The sequence below is a fragment of the Eretmochelys imbricata genome, chromosome 9 (assembly GCF_965152235.1).
Source record: "Eretmochelys imbricata isolate rEreImb1 chromosome 9, rEreImb1.hap1, whole genome shotgun sequence".
NCBI classification, from domain to species: domain Eukaryota; kingdom Metazoa; phylum Chordata; order Testudines; family Cheloniidae; genus Eretmochelys; species Eretmochelys imbricata.
Window position 1 is genome coordinate 58,769,966 of NC_135580.1, and position 14,007 is coordinate 58,783,972.

The following is a 14,007-nucleotide window of genomic DNA, read 5'->3' on the forward strand; positions in this document are numbered from 1 at the left end:
CTCAAAATCAGCCTCAGCCAACCCGGAGCCACCTATGCCTGGCTGGCAACCAAACGACCATTGCTGGGCCCCGGCCCAGTGCTGGAGGCCCAGAGGCAGCCCAAGGCAGGGGCTCCAGAGGTGGGGAGCAGCTAGCTTGGGTCTGGATTGCTCCAGCAAGGGGGCATTTTAGAGCCAGGCACCTGCCAGGGCTCCTCCACCCAGAGGGCTCTCAGGTGCCTCAGGGCAGCAAGTCCAGGCAGGCAGAGCCAGTGGCACACACTGGGCTACACCCCAGCTGCTGTGGGACTCACCTGGAGTCACATCCTGAGTGCCAAGACAAGCTGAAGGTGTCGGAGGGACAGTGCATGGTGGCAGCCTCGGTCCGGACCTCGGAGAGTTTGGCCAGGTGCCAGGAGTGGGGCCTGATGACGGGCACGTTCCTCCTGCCAAGAGCAGCACAGAGCCAAGAATGGAGAGGAAACCAGGCTGAGGCATTGGGCTGAGCTCACTTCCTGGAGAACTTCCCGTCCCGTCCTCCACAGAGAGGCTCCCTTAGCAGGACGGACGGGACATCCCGGAGGAGTTCCCCATTAGCTTACTGGGGTCTTTGGGGGCGTCCTCTCTCACCCTGTGTCTGCCCAGCCCAGGGGATGGCATCCCACGCTCCCCATCCTGGGGGAGCTCCCGTCCCTCTGAGCGAAGGGTTGGGAGCTGCTGGCACTCGGGGGTGGGAAGTGGGTGCCTCCCACCAGGCGGACAAAGCCATCCAGGGCACGGAAGCCCTTTCTCCAGGCTGCCCCTCATGGCTCTCCCCACTCCTGCCTCTCTGCCAGCAGGGCCAGGGATCTGCTCCCCACCAACTGAAACAATGGGGGGGACCCCTCCCTCTGCAACATTCCAACAGGCAGAGGAGGGGCCAGTGCTATTGGGATAAATGCCCCCCCCCCCTTTGGGTGATGAGAATTTCAGTCCCCATTCTACCCACACACTGCACCTTCCCTTTCCAGCACAGTACCCCAAAGCCTGGGATATCCTCAAGCCCCAGCTCCCGGAGTCATGGGATTATGTTCAGCCCTCAGTGTGGGATTTTGAAAAAGCAGGTTTCTAGCCCTGGTGGCTGGGAAGAAAAGCTGGCGAAGGGGCTCCGCCAGGCTCAGACGCCAGGAGACGGAGGAACCAGCTTCGGGTCTAACGCCTACATTTTAAGCCAGTCTCATGATTGCGGGCTGGACTCACACTGGCTGAGTGCTGGGGATTATCCAGGCAGCCCCACCCCCACCCTCTATGGGCATTGCTCCAATAGGTAGGACAACTTGGAAAGTCGGGCTCATACCAGGAAGCCAGGGCAGGGCCCTAAATAAAAATCCCAGTCACCTCCACAGAGCACTAGCCCAGGCCTGGCTCTGGATGGCAGGGGGCAGAACTCAGGCAAATCCCCCCAGTAATTCACAGCCTTGGGTGATCCCATGGGGAGACTGGGAGCCCTCTGACTGCCACTGGGCTACCAGGGTAGGTAGCCAAACTGCCACCCACAGGAGCACCCAGACTGGTAGCACCCTGCCCCCACAGAGCAAACAGGGGCATTTTAGCTGGGCCTGGCTGCACACACAAGCTCTCCACCAGCAGTACAGGGTCCTGCACTGCACTCACAGGCCAATGGTGGGACTCGACCCCAGGCTCCCAGAGCCAGGCCAAGAGACTCTCTGCGATGGCACGTTACTGCTGCCCCAGCCTGAGTATCCCAACAGCACTTGGGGTAGGGCGGGGTGCTGGGGGACGAAGTGGCATGGAGGGAAGGAGCCAGGTTGGCAGGAGACAGAGGAGTCAGCATGAACTATGCATTGGCTGAGTTGGCTTTCATCCCCCTTCCCAGCCCTTGGGCCTGCCACGCACAATGCCCCACGGGGGGAGGGAAGGGGACTCTGAGCAGAGCCTTGGAGCTGCTCAGTGCCCCAGAGCCCTACACGACAGCATCACACCCTGGTTCAGCACAAGCCCAGCAGCCCAGGCTGGACTGAACAGAAACCAGGGTCCAGCACGGTGTGACACAATGAACAGGAGCAAGGGGAAACTGACGCCAGAAGGACAGGGCTGGGAGCGGGAACCAGCCGGGTTCCCAGCACCGGGCCGAGCGGTGCTATTAACAAATGCTGCAGGAGGGAGCAGCCAGGGGGAGAATGACTTCACGCCAGGCCAGCCCGGCCCCTCAGGGAAGAAGTGGGCTCTGCAGAGCCGTCTCCCTGCTCTCAGGGGCGAGGGATTTGGGATCCCAATCCCGGAGTCGCTGACGTGCAGGCGGTGCCGGGCGAAAAGTGTAGAGGAAGCTGTTGTGTGGGGGTCAGGGACTGCGTGCTGATAGCATGGCAATAATGCCAGGATTTATGGGCTCCGTGGGGTCGGTGCCAGGCCAGCACAGCAGGACTGCACAGTTGCCCGCTCCTGCGGGGAGACGTGCTCCTGGCAGGCGCATGACATGGGGGGGGCGGGTCAGAATCACCCCCAGGAAGCCCAGAAGGTAGGCTCAGTTGTTCCACTACAGGGCACCACATGAGTCCTGTGGCAGCCCAGCCCAGTGAGGGATGGGCACAGGAAGCTGTGCCAGGCCACATGGTGCCATGGCGCAGGGGCTGGGGGCCCAGCCTGGAATGCCCTGACCCGTCCCTGCACAGCCCTGCACCACCACTGTTAGCTGGCACTGAGCAAGCAACTGCTGGCACATGGCCTGGCGCCCCAGTGCTGGCCCTGAGCTCCTGGCTCCTCCAGGAACAGCCGCCCAGTCTAGGCTTCTCCAAGCAGCTGCGTGCCCCAGACGTTGCCTTTGGTCTGATCTGCAAGGGCAGCCCCTCATCCAGCTGCAGACCTCGGGGGATAAGGCCGAGGTGCCCATGCTGCTCAGTCGAGGGCAGTACCAAGATCAGAGGGGGTCTTGCTGAGCCCTGCAGGTTGCATCCTGAGTTGTGAGGGGAGGCAGAGATGACTGCAGCAGCCGGCCACGGGCGAGCCACAAGCCCCTTGCCAGGCCTGGAAAGACAGGGTGCAGTGCAGGGGAACATGCCACTTCTCAGGAGACCCTGACTCCACCCAGACTGGCATTGAGTGAAATGGGCTTCAAAACCATTAGGAACCTTAGGGGCTTGGCTACATCATGAAGCTGTCCCACGACTGGGCAAGACCAGCTGATTCTGTGTTGTGTGAGGCAGGACTGGGACAGAGGGGTGGTGGAGGGGGGGCCTGGGCTCTGGCAGAGCTGTGTGTGTGTGGAGCCATGGGCTGGGAGAGCAGGGGCTATGGGTCGGGACTGAGGGGCACCAGCAGAGCTGTGTAGAGAGGAGCCCAGGGCTGGGCTAGCAGGGGACTGTGGTTTGGGAGTGAGGGGCACCGGCAGAGCTGGGGTGGAGCCCAGGACTGGGCTAGCAGGGGGCTGCAGATCGGGAGTGCGGGGCACCGGCAGAGCTGTGTGCTCAGCATGGGAGTCACAGGAGGTGATGCTCTGTCAGGATTCAGGCACACTCCAGTGGGAGAGGGGGCAGGTGCTATGCAGGGCCCCAGAGAAGAGCTGTCTGAAAGCTGCAGGACAAGCAGTGCTGGGGAGCCCGAGCTGTGCCCCACGTCTCCTGGCAGAAGTTGCCAACTTCGGCAAGGCACAAGCCAAGAAGCAGGGCATCCATCCTTCCCCATGTCCCACTGGGCCTGGCTCCCTCCAGGGCAAACCAGGCTGCTCCCCAGAGATAGGCTGTAAGGGGCCATCAGTGCCAGGAGCCAGTGGAGCCCTGCCAGCCCAAGGCCCCGTACTCACCATGGATGCGGGATTCCAGAGAGATCTGGGCTGGGTGTCCCCAAAGACTAGAGCGTTGCGTCCCTCGTGGCCGACCTGCTGCCCCTAACGCCTCCCCCAGGAGCACAGCCCAACCCCCCCGTGCTGTGGAGCCACGAGCCTGGGTGCCACGTCAGACCACATAGACGGTGCCCTCGCTCGCTGGCTGTGCCACACCGGGCAGCCTCTGCTAGCACTGTGGCTGCCGACCCCGATCCCAGTGCTCTCCGGGAGTCTTTGCCGGTCCGGAGAGCCCCACCCCCAGGCCCAGCGGCCAATCGTCTACCTGCTCCCGGGCACCCGCAGCAGCCAGGAAGGGAGTGAGGAAGCGATGTTCAGGGGAGATAAGCTCTGGACAGCAAGGAATTCGCTGCCATATGGGAGAGAAAACAGGGAGGGAGCTGGCTGGGGCTGGAGAGCATCCCAGGGCTTCCTGGCTCCGTGAGTAGCCATGAGGAGGAAATGGGACAGCAGGCACGAGCAGAGCCACCAGCACCAGCCCCGCTGGCCCAAGAGCCCCATTAGGCAGACTGAGTCAGTGGGACCAGCAGGCTCCCAGACAGGCCCCTGCCCTGCTCCTCGCAAGGGACTCAGATCCCAAGAGTCAGTAGCGCCCTGGAGGAAAGGGGACCACCCCTGCACCCACAGGCTCTCGGCCGAGACGGGCTGTCCTGGGGATCAGGGAGCATTTCCAGCTGCAGGGGAGAGCAGGGCCTATGCATGGCCTTAGTGCTTCCCTCCTCTTCACAGTAGCTGCTTCCCACAATGCCAAGGGCCACAGGGCTAGAGAAGGGATCTCTGGCTGGCATGCCATGGGGCTGCCTTTGCCAACATCTCCCGCAGCCATTTGTGAGGGGCCATGGCTGCCCCACATGGCAGCACGAAGAAGCCAGGTCACCTTCTGGCCAGGCAGGCCAGCCAGGCCCTGATGTCAGGGTGCACCCAGCACCTTGTCCCGGGGAGACCCCAGCCAGAGTTGGGGAGGCTGTGGGCTCTGCCTGGGGACTCGCTCCAGCACTAGTGCTGATTGCAACAAAACAAACCACAACAGCTGCAGCCGCTTCCCTGCCCGAAGCAGCTGGGCTTGGCCGCCCCCCACCTCCGGCCCTTGCCCTCGCACAGGAAGCCGTGGGAAGAGCCCGGGAAGAAGGAGGTCACAGGGGGGTGGAGATTGGAAGAGATCAAGGGGAACGGGCAGCCCTGCAGCCTCAGCTCTGGGGAGGGTGGCAGGGCCAGGGGGTTAGGGGAGCCCCTGGCTGGGGGCAGGAAACGTGGCTGGAGCCTCGAAAGCCAGCTCAGCTCAGAGCTCGGGGCCAGGGTCATTTCACCCTCCCCCAATCCCCCAGCCCCACGTGAAGCTCCTTGGGCAGAGCCCCCAGCCCATGTCACTGGCACTGAGCAGCCCCACAGCCGCAGCAAGCGCCGAGTTCTGCGGGCTGATCCGGGCTCATCGGGGAGACCTTCTGGCCCAGGGAAATGGTTCCTCGGGGGGCAAGGGGGCACTGTGGTCAGAGATACTGGGTCCCTTGGGGCGTCCCCTCCCAGCCAGTGCCACACCTCTGCAGCTATCTCCCTGCCTGCAGTCGAGGGATGGAGCATGGGGATCCTGGCTGCGCTGGCCCTGGCAGGAGAAGCCAATGGGCCACCCCGAGTCCAGGGGCTCCTCTCCCCAAGCAAGGAGCCTGGCTGCCACAGTGCTCAGGAAAGGCTTCGGGCCCGGACTTCGGGCCAGAGATTGGGTGCCAGCCCCAGGGCAGCCACCCCTCCTGGGAGTGGCAGGGCGTAGCCGCCCTCGGGAGGGGAGAGGGTCTGGGGCTCAGCAAGGAGCCATCCCTGACACCACGCCAGGGCTCTGGGGCCAACAGACTGTGCTTTGTCCTGCCCCACGCCTCCAGTCCAGGCACTTCTAAACAGTAGAAAACAGTCACATTCCAGCCACCAGAGGGCAGCAGCGGCTCAGGCTGGGAGCACCATAGGACAGCAGGGCCAATGCCTCCTCCCCAGTCTCTGGTCGGGGCTCACCAGGCCTGGAACCGGGGGGGGGCGGGGGTTCCTACTGAGCCAGGGCCCCTTACAGCCAGGAGCAGGGGCCTTTCCTAGGTCTCCAGTACACGGGAATCCACACCCAGGCCAGCCTCTTCCGGGGCCCATCACCTGGCTATCTGGCATCGCAGGAGCAAGCTGAAACAGTCAAAAGGCTTTAGAGCTCCCTGGGGCTGCACAGCCCAGAGCCCTGCCCAGGCAGAGACCCAGCTGTGCCCCCATACACCAGAGCTTGCTGCTGGAGCTCAACCGAGGCTGCCTCCCTCCCGGCAAGGGCATCAGGAAGCCCAAAGGGGCAAAGGGCCCTGGCTCCAGCCAGACCTTCCGCCCAAGTCCTCACACTTTTGCCGGCGCCCCAGGGGGTGGGGGGGCAGGGGGCCTGCTGTCAGCTCCGCAGTGACAGGGGTGCCCTGCCCAGCTTCCCAGACCCCTGCCCAAGAGCTCAGCCACTATTAGGACAGTAAGACCCCCCACGGCTAGACTCACCCACCCCAAATAATCAGGAGATAAAGGGGGCAGGGCACTGGGGGTCTGGAGATAAGGTGGTGCTGGGGGTCAGCCCCAGGGTTCTCAGAGCAGAGAGGAGACAGACACACCTGACTGCTGGAGGAAGGGGGGGTCCGACCCCCACTGCTCCCCCTCCCTGGGTTTGGGGGGTCAGGTGCCTCCAAAGAGACAGGCTGAGCAGGGAGGGGGTTGTGAGGGGTTTCTGAGCTGCTCCCAGCTAGCAGGGGAGCCTGGGCCTGCTGTGGGGAGTGGGGGGCCCAGTAGAACCAAACAGGGGCCAGGAAGCTCCACGTGCAGGAGAGAGGTAACCCGGCTCATTGCCCCTCTGTGAATGGGGAAAGCCCAACACACACACACACCCTCACAGTTTCCCCCAACCCCCTGCCCTCACCTGCTGGGACAGCCCTGCTCAGAGCGTCTCCTCCCCAATCCCCAGGTGAGGTGGCCTGGCGGGGGCTGGCAGAGAAGGGAGATAGGGTCCCATGGCCCCTCCTGTACAGCAAGGCAGTGAGCCAGGCACACACACGGCCCCCAGCCACATGCTCCTAGCCATCCCCAGATGCAGCCTCTAGCCTGGAGCCCTAATTCTGGGCAGTGAGTGCCAGGGCGCTGGGGCTGCTGGGGAAACGCCTCTGCTCTGTTCTCTCCCCTGACTGGGCCGGACGGGGCCTCGCAGCACCCAGACATACCAACCCGGGGCCCAGTCAGCTCAGCCCCTCGCTGCCCCCCAGCATCTCTGGGGCGGGGGGGGACCCCTCCTTACACTGCTGCCACCTGGATTCTCCTACGGTTCTCCCCTCTGCCCACAGGGTGGGGCCCTCCCTGGGGCCTGGAGACCCCCAGCAGTGCTGGCTCTAGGACAATTCACCCACTCTCCATGCTAGGACAGACCAGGCAGGGCCCCGCTCTCCTACCTCCTCACAATCATCTTCAGCGTGCGATAGGAGCCCTTGATGAGGACGAGCGCCTCCTGCCGGGAGCCGTACAGCGGGGTGCCGTTGATGTTCACCAGCTCGTCCCCGGTCCGCATCTTGCGGGACAGGGCCGCCTTACCCCCATCTTCAACCTAGGCACAGATCCAAGACAACCCAGATGGGCCGGGCGCTGCGCTCACCCACACACAGAGGGGTGTGGGGCGGCCAGGCCCTTGATTTCTGGGGATGCCCCAGTACCCTGGCCAGTGACGCAGGGAACCCGTTTCAACACATCCAGCTGTCCACCCTCACCGCGCCCCCCGGCACCCCTCCTGCCTTCAAGGGGAGCCCCAGGCCCAGCAACTGCAGGATAGAGGTCTCATGGGATTGGGAGTTCGCCAAACGATGGGGGTGCCAGGGCCACAAGGCTAGAGCTTGGAACACACCATGTCCATGGAGATGTCCCGCCAGGACCCTTTAAGGTAGGGAGCAGGGTGGTGCATATATTGTGGGGGCTGGAAAGTCATTGCGGGAGTCAGGGCCTGAAGGCCTCCAGGTGACAGCCTCCCTGCTGCCAACCCCTCCCTTCACCCCTACATCCCCATTCATAGGGTTGCCAGGTGTCCTGTTTTCAACCAGAATGCCCGGTCGAAAAGGGGCCCTGACAGCTCCGGTCAGCATTGCTGACCAGGCCATTAAAAGTCCAGTTGGTCACCTGCAGCGGGGTGGGCAGGGTGCCTGCCCGGCTCCGCGCAGCTCCTGGGAAGCGGCCGGCATCTCCTTCTGGCTCCTAGGCATAGGTGCGGCCATGGGAGCTCCATGCGCTGCCCCCGCCCTGAGCGCTAGCTCTGCAGCTCCCATTGGCCGGGAACTGAGGACAATGGGAAATGTGGGGGCCGCGCCTGCAGGCAGGGGCAACGCATGGAGCTGCTGGGCTGCGCCTCCACCTAGGAGCCAGAGGGAGATGCTGGCCACTTTCTGGGAGCTGCCTGAGACTAGCAGCACCACCCGCAGCCCACACCTCTCACCCCCTCCTGTGCCCCAACCCCTGCCCTAGCCCTGAGCCCCTTCCTGCATCCAAACTCGAACTCAAGAGTCCCCTCCCATACTCCGACGCCCTCAACCCCAGCCCAGAGCCCACACTCCCAGCCGGAGCTGCAGCCCCTCTCATGCCCCAACGCCTTGCCCCAGCCCAAAGACCCCTCCTGCACCCCAACCCCCTCGCTCCCTCCCGCACCTCTGCCCCAGCCTAGTGAAAATGAGGGAGTGTAGGAGAGAGTGAGCAATGGAGGGAGGGGGGGGATGGAGTGAGCAGGGGTGGGGCCTCAGAAACAGGGCAAGGGTGTTCGGTTTTCTGCAAATAGAAAGTTGGCAACCCTACCCATCCATCGCCAACAAAATCCACATAAACCCCCATTCCTCCTCCTCCCTCCCAGCGATGACATTCAGCTCCTCTACCTGCCTCCCCACCTGCTCGCCAATCCAAGCTGGGGATGGGGGAAGATGATTTCCTGGGGTGGAGGCGGCAGCAGTGCCCCCAACCCATACCACCATGACACAGCGCCTGGAGACCAGCTGTCTGGCAGCAAGTGTCTCGGCCAGCTAAGTCTGAAAGAAGGTGCCAGCATATCACTGGGGACACATGTCCCTGCACAGCCACCAGCAAACCAAGACACAGTTGAATGGACTGGCTGGGCTGGACACCGCCCGCCCGCTCCCCCCCCCCCAGTATCCCCTCTGTCGAAGGCATCCAGTTTCCTCCTCCCCCAGCCCTAGGTTTTCTCTCAATCCCAGTCATATTACGCTTGAACCCATCACTGAACCTGGCACACAAGAGGTTAAAGGGCACGAAGCAGGGGGGAGGGGCAGCAGCTGACTCCCTCCCCCACCCAGCTGGCTGAGGGGAGACGGCCCCTCTGGCTGATGGGGCGCTAGGCTGCCATTTGGGGAAATCCCTCCTCCGGCTCTGACAGGACAGGCCATTCTCAAGTGCTCACCTGGGAGTACGGCCAGCCACGAGCATGCGGCTCCATGAGCATGTCACTTGGCCCTGATCCCTACACGCCCAGCAGATCCCCTTACCACCCGTGCCCCAGGGCACGGCAGTCCAACACCAGCTCCCAGGTTGGCTGCTATTAACCCCAGCTGGCTCAGGAAAGAGGGTACCCCCGCTGAGCCGCAGCGTACTGCCTGAAGCCATCATGCAGCTGCTGGGCGAGGCCCGGGGCTCACAGCCCAGCTCCTAGAGGGGCATGTCCCATGCCACTAGAACCAACTCTGGCCTCCCCTGTGCAGGCGCCTGGAAGGAGACCGAGCTAAAAGGGGCCACAGCGAGAGAGCTTCCATCTCCACCTAGGACAGTCTAGCTGGCGACATTCACTAAGGAAAATCACCCTGCTAAGAGCTTCAAGAGAGGATCGCTGGTGTGACGGGGGTCTCGGGTCTCAACCCAGCTTTCTAGGGCATGGGGATTTTTGTGCTGGATCAGAACCGGGGCCCAGTACCCCCCTCAAATGGTGGCCAGGAACAGTGGCTGAGGAGGAAGCTGTAGGAACTCCCACAGCCAGCAGCAACACGTCCTGGGGAGCCTGCCCAGAGCTGGCTTGTGGGCCTGAAGTGGATGGGGGTCCCGGCCCTCATGCAGCTGCTACCCTCCAGTGTGCTGTGGATGCTCACATTACCCCCAACCCCTCCCACACCATAAGCCCCAAGCTCCTGAACAGCCCACTCTCCCACACACAGCCCTTGGGGGACCTGGCTGCCAGCGCCCGACCCTGCCCAGCCCTCAGGAACCTGGGTTAATACAGACCAGGTGGGAAGAACATGGATACAGTGATTGCAGCACAAACAGAAAAAACCAAGCAGCCTCAGAGCAAAGCCCAGGGCTCCCGCCCCGGGGTGGCCAGCCTGAGCCAACATGCCCCAAGCTCCAGGGCAGACTGGGCCCCAGGGTCCACTCACTCACACTGGAGTACCCATCCTGGGCTGCCATCGAGCCCCCTGCCTAACACCAGTGTGCGTGGGGGGGGGGGGGTGTTTATGCCCACTCATGAGGCCAGCACAATACTCAGCTAGACTGGCATGCTCCGAAGAGCCTGGCAGCTCTTGGTGGCCCCCACCCACATGGCGCCCCCACTCCAGGACAGCAGCTCCCTGGTCTGGCTGCTGGAATTCCAGAGCTATGGATCTGATCCGACTCTGGCTGCTAGCAGCACCCGAGCTCGCTCTGACAGAGCGAGTAGCCCTGCGCCAGGGCCGTTGGGGAGGCCAGCAAGCTAGGCCCACCTGGCCCCAAGCGCCAGGGTCACAGCCTTGTATTGCCCTCCCCACTCTGTGGGAGAAAGGCCATGCAGAACACGCCAGTGACCCTCCAACCCCTCATCCCTGTGCCTAGCCCCACATGGCTCCTGGCAGCCTTGGTGACAACACACCATCCTGCGGCACCGTCCTGCATTGCTGGGCACTGGGGCAGTGCCCATCACCATGGCATGTGGACACCCACCATCCCTCGGACATTCCCTATGGGCCCTCCTGCCATGCTGCACCAGTGCAGCTGGGATTCTGGTAAACCCTGGAGAAGCCAGAAGGTGCCTTGAGTCCTGGCCAGGGATCGGCTCCGCGGGGTGATCCTGCTCCCCCAGGAGGCTATCAGGGCTCCTGCCACTGTCTGCTGCACCCACTGAGGGCAACGCCGACCTGCACATCACACCGCAGGTCCAGCCCTGTGCCTGACCCCCGCTCTCCCCCAGCACGGGCTGCACAGGTTAGACAGGGCAGGTCTTCCCATCCCAGCCCTCGCTCTGCACGCCCCAGTGCCCATCCTCCACTATGCCCCCTTCCTCACCCACCACTTTGGCACTCCTGTCCCCCAGAGCTTTAACCAATTCCCTGCTGGGAGGATACCACACCCTGGACCGGTCCCAGATGTGGACCCCCCCACACTTTGCCTACACCATCGGTGCTGCTCCTTTATCTGCAAAGGGGATAGGCCATCAATGCCCCTTCTCCATATCAATGCCCCCAGACAGAGCAGAGCCTCCCTTCCCCCACCCTGACCCAACCCTGCTTGGGGAGCTTGGAAATCCCAAAGCAGGAAAGCGGAGTTCCCCCTCCCTCACAAGCAGTGCACTAGAGACCAAGGTGTTATACAGCAGCGGCGCTCGTATCACTCTCCAAAGGGTCTGGTGCTCCCGGGTCCACAAAACCAACCTGGCAACTGTTGGATCTTGGCCTGGGGCGGCTGTCGAATCAACCGTGGGGGATCCGCTGTGGGACAGGAGGCTTCTGCCCCAGGGGGCCAGGTGCTCCCAAGACAGGCCAGGCTGGGGTGGAGGCATGCTGAGCCGAGCAGCCCAGCGGGGCGTGGCGTGGCCTGCCTCCCTCCCCCGCCCCAGTCACATGCATCTCACAGCAAAGAAAGGAAGCTGAAAAATGTCTCTTGCTCTCCCCGCAGATTCCCCAGCAGCGTTGGGGCAGCACAAGAGCCCATTGTGGAGCTGAAATGCCAGCCCAGTGTCCAGAGCTCCCAGTCACCCTGTCCATGGTATCAGTACATCCACCCCATGGCAAGCGTAGGACAAGGGGCTCTGTAGGCGAGGGGAGCTGGGCATTCCAGCTCCCGGGCATTGCCAGCCTAGATCAGTGCCTGAAAGTGCTAGTACCGACAGCCCCACTCGCTGATCAGTGGGCAGCGTGGACTGGGGCCTTGGCTCCTTGCCACTGCACAGAAACTGGCCCCACATTGGCACAGACAGGTTCCCAGTGCTGCCCATCTCCACAGAGAGGCCAATGAGTACATGTGCCTTAGAGGCAAGGGTGCTGCTGTCCCCTGCAAGGGGGCCCCTCCAGCCCAGGGCAGCATCGGGGTGTGTGCGGAGGGGTTCCCCATGCTGCACCTCCTCTGGGGAGGAGACTGCTCCTGGGGCTGGGAGACAAGCACTGAATCAAACCAACATATGAATCCCTGGGCAGGGTGAATCCACGGGTGCAGCAAGGTGGCCGGTGACTCCCTGCGCAGAGCGATGGTATCAGCAAGAACATAGCAAAGGTATGCCGGATCTCACCAGCAACAGATGCATGGAGCCCAGCACAGAAGAGGAGGCCGAGGGAGCGCACAAATCAAAGTCCAAACCTGGAGCATGGAGCCAGAGGAGGTGAGACTGGGACAGAGCAGCTGAGAGCGTCCCCAACACAAGGGGAGAGCTGGCCTCAAATCATCAGGGGTTAGGAGACAGCCCAAAGACCTCCCAACTCATCTGGGCAGGCAACCGCCTGCTGCGGCTTCAGCAGCATTCCCAGCATCACCTGCCAGATCCCACTGTGTTGGCTCCCGTGCTGCCCCCTCTATACCAGGAAACTCCTGGATCAAACTCAAACAGCTGCTACTGCCTCCACCTTCAGATCCCTCCATAAGGGCCCCTACAGCCCCGATGCCGACAGAGCGCAGCCGTCTGACCTCAGGGCTTGGCAAGTTCCTCTAGAGCTTCTCGCAAACGGGGTCTGGACCCCCAAATAAAGCAATTCCAAATGCGCAGTGGTGCCTCATGGGAGCTAGAGTTCACAGAGTTGCCAACTCTCATGATTTCGCCCAGCGATATTTGGTGCTTTTTCTCAAGCCCCAGCACCTGGAGTCCTGTGACAAGAGGAGAATCTCAGCCTTCATTTTAAAAACCCCTATGCTTCTAGCTCTCCGAAGTGCAGGGCAAATCTCACCAGACCAGCCTGGACACTCAGCAACCAAACCAAGAGAGCCCACCTTTTACTCTGCATTCGAAATCTCCTGGTTCTGGGGGGCTGACTTGTGATGTTTGAACACTTGCGGTTGGCCATGCTGCATCCAGACTACATCTCCCATGATGCACTCAGGTAAGGGGAGTAGGCACATGACAGGCACCGCTTGCCACGGTGCCCCATGGGAAATGTAGTCTGGCCAGAGCACCTGGCCCATAGAGAACGGGAGCCAGAGGGAGCTGAATTACAACTCCCATGAGCAGGGTGGATTTGATTTAAATCACCAGTCAGGAAGACTCAATTTAATCATGGATTTCTACATAAAAATGCATTCTTGTTGGTTGTTATAACCTTAATACATATTCTTCACAGGTAGAGGAACTTCATTAAAATATTCCCAAACTGGGTTTCTTTTATGGCCTGCTCTCATTATAGGTTTTCCCTTCTAGAGAGAGAATGGTATGGTAGATCTCAAATCAATGAAGGCTACACTCAGAAAGACCTCAAAATTTCTGGAATATGCTGGTCAAACAGTTTCACTTTTGTTTCTACTGCCTGTCCATCCCTTCTCACATTTATCTCCAGACATCTTCTCCTTGTCCAGATCTATTCTGCCCCCAACAATCTTCTATTAATTGAACTTTTTGAAACTTTGCACTTTTAGAGAGAGGTAAGGGATTGACTCTGTACACAAATTTGCAGAGGAACAATAGGATTAAGGTCTGTTATTTCTCACCTCTATATATTAATTAATTAAAAACATTTTTGCTGTTAACAAGCATGTTATCTCTGAAGACACAAATCCACAGTTTGAGAACGACAAAACTAAGCATCTCTGATGGTATCTTCTAGACTCAGCCCCATTGGATAGATAGAAAGATTAACCTAAATAATCTATACAGAAGTCCTTGGAACCCCATAAAATGGGGACCCTAATCCATGAACTGCTGGAACTCATTTACAAACTTTTCTTAAACATTACATGAACATACTGTCTCATACTATAGAATTCGAATT

The 14,007-nt window shown here is 61.2% G+C and overlaps 1 protein-coding gene across 1 annotated transcript in view; it reads right to left on the bottom strand.

The window, feature by feature from the left end:
• SHROOM4 (shroom family member 4) overlaps nt 1-14,007 on the bottom strand; it is a 55,603-nt gene that overhangs the window by 16,215 nt on the left and 25,381 nt on the right. Inside the window, exons 2-3 of the mRNA XM_077826672.1 lie at nt 7,261-7,412; nt 294-425 (exon numbers count right to left, since the gene is read on the bottom strand). Of these exons, the coding sequence (XP_077682798.1) occupies nt 294-425; nt 7,261-7,412 (284 nt within the window). The remainder of the gene's footprint in view (nt 1-293; nt 426-7,260; nt 7,413-14,007) is intronic.